Here is an 8936-nt window from a genome sequence, read left to right as displayed (position 1 = left end):
GACTGTGTGTGTGTGTGAGAGAAAAAGAAAAAGAGAGACATAGAGGGAGAGACAGTATGTGATGTGAGGTTTTAGCACTTGGATATGTGTATAAAATATATGAAATCACTTTGTCACTGTTCCCTCGCATGACACCTGTGCTCCTGTGTGTGTATATATGTGTGTGTGTGTGTGTGTATTAGTGTATGTACTCACCCTCCCCTTTGCACCTGTGACAGAAACAATGGCGATAGACAGCATGCTGCCTAGCCCCAGCTCCCTGTCCTCCCCCGTGATGGGCTTCGAGGGGTTGCCAGGGCGACGCCGGAAGAAACGCACCAGCATCGAGACCAACGTCCGCGTGGCCTTAGAGCGCAACTTCATCGCGGTCAGCCCCCACCCCCCACCTTCTGCACACTTTTCTCACAAACGAGAGCCCGTTCTCCTTCATTAGCAGTAGATGTCCTCCCCAATAACTGTGGATAGAGTGATTGTCTGTGTTCTGAAGATACTCCCACTCTCCCTCTATTGTACACTGCACGTTTCACATTTTTACTTCTTGTGTGTGTGTGTATGTGTGTATGTGTGTGCGTGTGTGTCATTGTGTACTGTTCTGTGAGTGTCTTGTCTGATCCGTTTCCTGTCTCCGTGTTCAGAACCAGAAGCCTACCTCAGAGGAGATCATGCAGCTAGCCGAGCAGCTGAACATGGAGAAGGAGGTGATCCGGGTCTGGTTCTGCAACCGCCGCCAGAAGGAGAAGCGCATCAACCCCTCCAGCGCCACCCCTCCCCTGCCCAGCCAGCCAGCCCCAGCCTCGCACAAACCCCCCTGCTACAGCCCACACATGGTATGGCCCACACCCAGTCACACTGACTCCTATAAATACTATATAAATCTGTATACTGTTCGAAATCTATACTGTCAACATTCTTAGATTTCCCTTTTAGAAAACCTGTCCTTGGATGAAATGTGCATTCTAATATATAGATCATTGTATTTGTTGAAATGATTTGTGAAATAGCTCTCTGGCTAATATTTCAAGTTCACTATCATGATTTTAGTCTGTAATAATAATCATATCACTATAATATTATTATTATTATTATTATTATTATTATTATTATTATTACACTGTGATCATACAGACGGTTAAGTACTTTTAGTGATGGTTGTCCCATTGTAATAATACCTCCTTCAGCCTTTTATATAAAATAAGTTTTTTTTCTCAATGTTAGTGTTTTCTATAGTATTGGATTTCTCCACAGCATGTTTCACAGCTCTTATTGATTTCCATTGTTCAACTAATGTACCACAACTTCAGCACTGATTTAAACACAGCATGACTACTGTACACCATTGCATACGGCAAAGCCTATTTTGAATTAAGCAAAACATTTGTTTACACTTAAATAAATCCATATAATATAATCACTTTAGCTTGTTAGACTCATTGTGAACAAAACATTGACATACCTCCTCTGAAGCACCTGCCAGTATATAGCAAGAGGTGCCAGATTATTACAATAGAATCGCTGTCGTGTCTAGGCTGAAATAATATTGTAAAAACAAATATAACATTTTGTAATCTTTCATGGAAAGAACCCAGACGAACCTGTTAGCAAATTTGAATTTGCTCTGCAGGTCCGTCTGGATACCTTCCCATTGAAGCAGATTTCCGAATCACCAAAAACCCAGGAACCAATCATAACCACTTATCCAGCATGGGGCGGGCTTTTTATGATGACAGACAGAGGAGTACAGGTAGCAGTGCTCTTCAACACAACAAATGACTGCGCTATGGCGTCAGTGTTAAACTATATAGACGTGTATTTTATTTAGAATTGAGTAAAACAATTGCCTTTCAAATTTCCGTTTACAAGAAATATGTGTTTGCTGTACTTCCGAAATGTACCAATTTCAGTTTACTTTCACTGCTGATTACGCCCCTTGGAAATCAGAAGTGAATGAAAAGGTCCCCAGACCCATTCTCAATATCATTTGAGATTTGAGAAGTGGGCAGGTGTTAGCCAGGCTAGGCAAGACTGGCTCGGCATCATACACTGATGATTTGGCTGATTTCCTGTTGTGAAATGTACTAGGAACTCAGTCCACACACTGGTCCAGTCTATACACTTTACCCTCAGGCAGACAGAATCTGTTGACCTCCACACTGTTTGATCTGATATGGAGGAAGTTAACCTCTTTAACTATTTTCACCCTCCACTCTCCCCTCCATCCCTCTCTCCCTTTCTCATCTCTCTGTTCTCTCCTCTCATCCTCCCAGATGTCCAGTCAAGGGCTGCCCCAGGCTGCCACAAGCCTCAGCACAACAGGTAAGCACACACATTCTCTCTCTCTCCCCCTCTTTCTTTCTCTCCCTTCTCAGGTTGACTGCAGTCAATCGTTCTGTTTTTGCCCCGCAGCAAGCCTCCTTCTAAACACAGTCTCTCCTCATGTCTTTTGGGGCATATCAGTGTAGATGTTGGTTGACTGGTGTGACATGGGAAAAAAAACATGTATGTGTCATTACAGTTTTTCACAATGGCTAAAACACATTTTTTTTAAACCTTCCACCCTTTTCTCAAAACTGTAAACACAAACCCCCAAACTTTATTTATTACTAGATTTACAGTAAACTAGTGCAGTGCCCATTCAAACATGCTATTCCTGTAGAAAACCTGTAGCCCAATTACATGCCTGCAGGTATACCAGAAAAGACAGGCATGTCAGTACTGTGAATCAGAAGTACATTGCCGTCTACAGCCAATTTACTCTGAATGCCTCACTCATAGTTTCTGTCCATTGATGATATGAGCCTGCACTGTTCAGCAACCTGTTTACACTCTGAACTAGCTTATATTGGTTGTGTCATGTCTTTTGAAACAAGTGTGATGAATTTTGAGTGGTTGTTTTTAACGTATGACCTTTGTGCTTTCTTTGTGTTAACCTTTGTGCCACTTATGGTTACCGTTATGCATTACAAATGCATCACAACGCAAAATGCATTTTATTGCATGACAATGTGATATCAGAAAGGACTTTTGCAAAAAGTGTCTAAGAGATCTGCAAATTCTGTTTTATATGTGAAAACTTTTTATGGTTTTGTCAAAAGGGTGGTCGATTCAATAAATGTTTTCAGGCAACTGAGAATTTGGTTCAGTGAATGGAGTTTAGTGTTTTAGCAATTGTGAAAAACTAAACGGATTGTCAAGAAATAATCACCCACGAATTTTTGAACATGTGACCTCGGATTAATCTACAAATGTATTGTGAGCTGGGGGCAATTTATCCACTTTTTATTGTTTTTGTTGACCAAGTACTTTTTCTATGACCAGTGATTTCGAGAACATTTATATGAACGTTTTCTTCTCAGAATGAGCATGAATGTGTGTGCCACTTATTAACACCATTCTCTCTCTCTTTCCTTCACAGCCGCCAGCTCTACTCCTTCAGTGGCCTGCCCCATCAACCCCAGTGGCAATGTTGCCATGAGCTCCACCCCCAGCTCTGTGACTCCGCCTCCACACAGTGGCTCTAGCCCCGCCCCTCGCCTGAGTAGCCCTGGCCTCAGCACAGGGTGAGTCTTGACTATAATAAATAATATGCACACATACGCACACAGACAGCACCCCCCCCCCCCCCCTTGCTATTTTTGGAACACTTTCTGATTTCTCAGGAACTCTGGCATCTAGATTTATCAGTTCCAAGCAACTATATAATATGCAAAGCAGATGGGAAGACAAACAGTCTAAAGCCTGAAACACACACACACACACACACACACACACACACACATGTTTCGACAAGTACACAAGAATGCAGACAGAGTAGAAAAGCTGGCCACAGACAGCTGGTCTGGGGAACACGCCATCTTCCTACCCATTAGATGGCCACCTTGGGCACCATAAAGTGTCAGGCAGTTCGGCAGTTCATATCAATTTATGATTGCAGTTGATTTCAGTGGAGATTTAATCTTCAAGGTTTCATATTATAACTACATAAAGCAGATACATAAAACAGTATTGTGATGAAAACCTTGTCCAGTGTAATGCAATTGGTTGTGAAGTATACATTGTAAATCACTTTTTCATTTTGGGTGCTAAACTCTATTGTGTTATTGGAGCGTTCTGAAACATTGGGTTATTACAGTTAAGGCTAACTACAACGTTTTTTGTCAGATAGCTCAACACACTACACACACACACACACACACAGAAATCAAAAGCAGACCACACCAAACTGGATGCACATCAATAACAATATTCAAAACAGCTTTTGCATAACACTCCTCTAAACCTGCTTGCTTTTTTCCCTTTCTGTGGTTGTGAATGACATTGTGTGTGTGTGTGTGCGTGTGTGCGTGTGTGTGTGTGTGTTGGTGTGTGTGTGTGTGTGTCTGTGTGTGTGTGTGTCTGTGTGTGCATCTGCGCATACCACGTGTGTGTGTACTGGAATGTTCGTGGCGATTTTAGGAGCACAATGATGGGTGTAAGCACAGGGATGAACCCGGCCCTTCTTGGCAGCAACCCCCTGGCCACAATGCAAGGTGTGTGGTAGGAGAGGAAGGGAGGATTGGCACAGCCCTGGAGGGGCTGTCACTGTCAATGATAAACAGAACACACCCATAAATCTGCCTGTCATTGAGAAACAGTGAACTATTCAAATGAACGATTGCATAATTGGACAAATCTGAGTAGCATCAATTATGTTTATATATTTCATATTGGATCAGATGGGGTATGTACTGTCCATGTACAGAACATCTCTGTTAAATTGTATTTGGAAGTTTCATTCAATTAGCAAAACGTTCAAATGGAATTAGACCGTGTGGACAATCAGGAAATATTTATAGCACCCTCTTTCCTTGACAGTTACAGTAGTTTTGTAGCAATATATTTCATGCAAAATTAAATCTTCAGCATCATGACATTTCATCCCAGTACATCCCATCCATTAAGCTGCCATGTATAGAAAAGGTGTGTGTGTGTGTGAGTGTGTGTGAGTAGTTTTTCCTTGAATTGATTCCCAACCTAACCCTGGCATCTTGCCATTTTCCCAGCATCTCTGTCTTGTCTCAGCACATCTTCATATTCTGCATGTCACCCATCTTGTCTCTTATGAAGCTGCCCATTCCATGCATCCACAGGAATTCCATCCGACAGTTGAATAATTCTTAGGCCTGGACCATTAATGTGCTTTTTCCTCTCTCTTACGTATCCTTCCTCTTCCTCCTCTTCCTCCCTTAGCCCTGGCTGCCAGTGGTGGTCAGATGTCCCTTTCTGCTCTTGAGGGCGGCCAAATGCTGCTGGGCGGAGCCGGAGGCCACGGTGGCGGTCTCCGCACCTCCCTCTTCCTCAACCGCCCCACCCTGCTGCCGATGCCCACCGGCGCCGGCATGGGATTGGTCAGCGCCAGCCGGGCCTCGCCGCCCCCGAGCGGCAGCGGTGTGAGCCCCGCCTCTTGCTCCGCCTCCCCTTGCTCAAGCCCCGCCTCCTTCTGTTCCTTCAGTGAAGCCTCCTCTCCAGCACCCCTGGGTGGGGCTATGGCTGAGTGATGCCACCCCACGCCCCCCACCCACACCCCCCCCCCCCTTCCCATAGCGACGGCCTATCGCAGGACGTGGGAGGAGGAGTCCATGGAGTCGCCTTTTCAACCAAAGCCATCTCTCTCTCCCTCTGTCTCTCACTTTCGCTCTCTCTCACTCTCTCTCTCTCTCTCATGAAGTCTTTCCAAGCCAAATAAATACAGATCTGAAAGCAAGAGGAGGAGGAAGAGACGAGAGGAAAGGAGAACGGAGAGGAGGAGAGAACAAGAGGACTGGAGAGTGACAAACCAAAAATTAAAAGATCTATCTATTCAGTTTGGAGAGGTGGCACTGTGGAGCTTTCTGTTGGCTGTGAATGATACTGTACATTTCTTTCTCTTGAGAAAAAAAAAAACAAGCAAGTTTCCTCAACGAACGGATGGATGGACAAATAGGGCAGGGATGAAAAAACCAAAATGTGACTGCGTGAAAGACGGGTGACACAATGGCATGAGAAAAGAAGGGAAAGGAACATGGACTTGTGAAAAGATGGAAAGAAGATGTTTTTTAACCAAAAAAGTGAACTTGATGTTGAAAAGACACACAAAGACAAAAAAATGCCAAAATCTCCAAGATACCAAAAACCCAAAAACCCAAACCAAAAAGAAACGGAATGAAAAGCTTTACTGAAAGACTTTTAAAACTGACCCACTGTTGGGTCAGTGCATCAGCTCAACACAACTACCAAAAACATTCCTCTCTTTTCTTTTGCATTCAGTCTTGCTCATATGTTGTTTGTATTTTAACTCACAATTCAACAATTGCCACAACCATCTTTTTGTCATTAATAGGAATTATAGACATTGTTTTTAGAACAACTCAGTTTTTGTCTCTTGTTCTTGTCTCTCAATCTACCTCTGCTCTTAGCTTTTTCAGACTCACTTTTGATTGTGAGATCATTTAAGAAAATAGCAGTTATCCATTTAACAGTAGTTGATTTTTTATATATAGTTTTTACATTTTCATTTTGGCCAGTACTATGCTGGTGCTTTCATTGCCATCTCATGCAGCTGTCTGAGGACACGAGTCTCTTGTTTCCCAGTTTGTGCCTAACAGTTCACCACTGTAAAACACTGTAAATATTCCTCTGATCTCTCACACATACAGTACATACTCAAGCTAGACAGTTTGGTGTGCTTAATGTCTCATACTGTATACAGTAATCCACTGGCTACTCCACAGTTCATCCTTTTGGTATTCTGCATACATACCTCTTGCAAAGTGCAGTTGTCAACAGGTCAAACATATCCAGCATACATTTCCACTGTACATTCAGGCATGCACAATGATGACCATAATTGCACATACATTTTGACTGTACCATAGATGTGTACTTAGACATAAATGCACACTCTTACATACACACGCGCACACACACACACACACACACACACACACACACACACACACACACACACACACACACACACATAAACACATGTGACTGTAAGGACAAATGGAAAACAGGAGGTCTCCTTCGGCCAGTTCTCTGATACCTTTTTCATTCAATTTTTTTCCACACTCTATCTCTCTCTCGGATACCAAAGCGTTTGTCCAACCACAGAGTGTTGGTGAACAAGTGTTCAGACGAGACCTCAGCCGTGTTTGAAAAAAAAAAAAAAAGATACAACAACAACTAACAAACAAACTTTTAAAAACACATAAGTAGTAGAACAAACCAAATAAACTACAGAACAAAGGGGGGGGAAAGCAGACGAAGGAGAAAGAGGTATACCACTGTACCGCCTCTCTCTCTGCCCCCCCCCCTGCTCTCTGTTCCCTCTGCCCCTCTCCCACGCCTCAGAAAGATATGATCGAAGGGCCAAAAATGGAAAGAAGACACGGAAGGATGGAATGGACGGACGGATCGAGTAAGGACACCAGGCCGAAGGAGGAGCAAGCTGGCTGAAGAGGAAGGGAAAAAAAGAGGACAAAACGAGCAGGGGACAAGCGGAGAAAAAAACAATGCCGTGGAGACGGACCGAGACGAGGATCGAAACCAAATAAACCTAAAACGAACAAGACGTATACCAAAACCAAAATCTTACAAAGGACTGAAACTGAGCAAACTTAAAACTGAATGACATAAAAACCAAAAATAAAAGAGGACGAGATGAAGAGCCAGAGAGGATGGAGAGAAAGAAAAGAGAGAGTGAAAGAGAGGGAGAAGGGTACTCAGAGAGCGGTGGAGGCCTGGGCATTGGCCACACCTCCGCTCTCCTTCGTCGTGTTCTCTTGCGGACAGGTGGCCTCCTGTGCGTCGTCACCCATTCTCTCTCTCTCTCTCTCTCTCTCCCTCGTCTGCGTCGACGACATCGACGCGTGCTGCCTCTTCGTCTCGGATTGAGGAGTGTCTTCTCACCTCGCTGAACCTAACTTCAAAATATATCTATTTTTTTGTTTGTTTGTTTTTATTTCTTTTTCATTACATTTCGCTCTACTTGGTCTGTCTGTCTATAACTGTATGAATTTTGTGTCATTGCTTTCATATCGCGGGTTGACTGGGGTGATGTATTCCTTATTTTCATATTCTTGTGGTTCTTTGCGTTATGCTGGGGGGTTGTGGGGCGGGTGGGGTGGGAGGGATAAGCTTGTTCTCTCATCAGGTGGTCTGGAAATGATACTGTGAAAATGTAGCTTCCAAAACATTTTGATGGAGAATGTTGTAAGACAAAAGACCGAAGCCAAAACTGAAAACCAAAAGTGAACATGTTTTTTTTTTCCACTCACAAAGCAAACCAAATAGCAAATAGCAAACCAAACTAATGCACAAAATGGGTGGGAAGGAACAGTTGGTGCTAAGCCTCTTGGGGAGACAGCGAGGGAAAGTGTGTGTGTGTGTGTGTGTGTGTGTGTGTGTGTGTGTGTGTGTGTGTGTGTGTGTGTGTGTGTGTGTGTGTGTGTGTGTGTGTGTGTGTTAGCAGGTGTGTTTGTAAAGGCACAGATGCTGTGTGCCATATAGCTCTCAACATAGCCACGTTTCCTCCTACACGTGTGAGTTATTGATGTATGGTTTTTAAGTGGGTATGAGATTGTGTGTGTGTGTGTGTGTGTGTGTGTGTGTGTGTGTGTGTGTGTTTGTATGTGTGTGTTTGTATGTGTGTGTTTGAGTGCTAATGTTGACTGCTCAGAGGGAAAGCATCCTCCATCATATTGACCAAACCAGAAACAACCGGTACACAGAATGCTCTTCAAGAACAGTTTGTTCCTAAGATGGTGTTGAAGCCTTTGAGTGCCACATACACCGTAGTGTACATGAAACCACAGAAACCAATGAGAAACATCGTAGGGTGGGGGGTGGGCGGGTTCAGTATCAACTGACATACAAGTTGACAAAACACTTTTAGAGGGAATGTACCTGTTAGTGCTTCA

General features: G+C 43.5%; 1 protein-coding gene across 3 annotated transcripts in view; it reads left to right on the top strand.

Annotated features, from left to right (window-relative positions):
• The window catches only part of LOC121696212 (POU domain, class 2, transcription factor 2), a 52683-nt gene extending 44568 nt beyond the window's left edge, over nucleotides 1-8115 (top strand). Inside the window, exons 11-17 of one of the 3 annotated variants that reach the window (XM_042077564.1) lie at nucleotides 219-367; nucleotides 636-827; nucleotides 1622-1741; nucleotides 2265-2313; nucleotides 3413-3557; nucleotides 4453-4526; nucleotides 5227-8115. In XM_042077564.1, the coding sequence (XP_041933498.1) occupies nucleotides 219-367; nucleotides 636-827; nucleotides 1622-1741; nucleotides 2265-2313; nucleotides 3413-3557; nucleotides 4453-4526; nucleotides 5227-5534 (1037 nt within the window). In that variant the 3' untranslated portion in view covers nucleotides 5535-8115. The remainder of the gene's footprint in view (nucleotides 1-218; nucleotides 368-635; nucleotides 828-1621; nucleotides 1742-2264; nucleotides 2314-3412; nucleotides 3558-4452; nucleotides 4527-5226) is intronic. The other 2 variants (XM_042077566.1, XM_042077567.1) reach the window with 2 other exon arrangements.
• Nucleotides 8116-8936: the final 821 nt, after the last annotated feature.

Source organism: Alosa sapidissima, chromosome 21 (genome assembly GCF_018492685.1).
Source record: "Alosa sapidissima isolate fAloSap1 chromosome 21, fAloSap1.pri, whole genome shotgun sequence".
In the NCBI taxonomy this organism is placed as follows: domain Eukaryota; kingdom Metazoa; phylum Chordata; class Actinopteri; order Clupeiformes; family Clupeidae; genus Alosa; species Alosa sapidissima.
The sequence above is the reverse complement of the archived record's forward strand: the minus strand, read 5'-3'. Positions and strand labels throughout refer to the sequence as shown.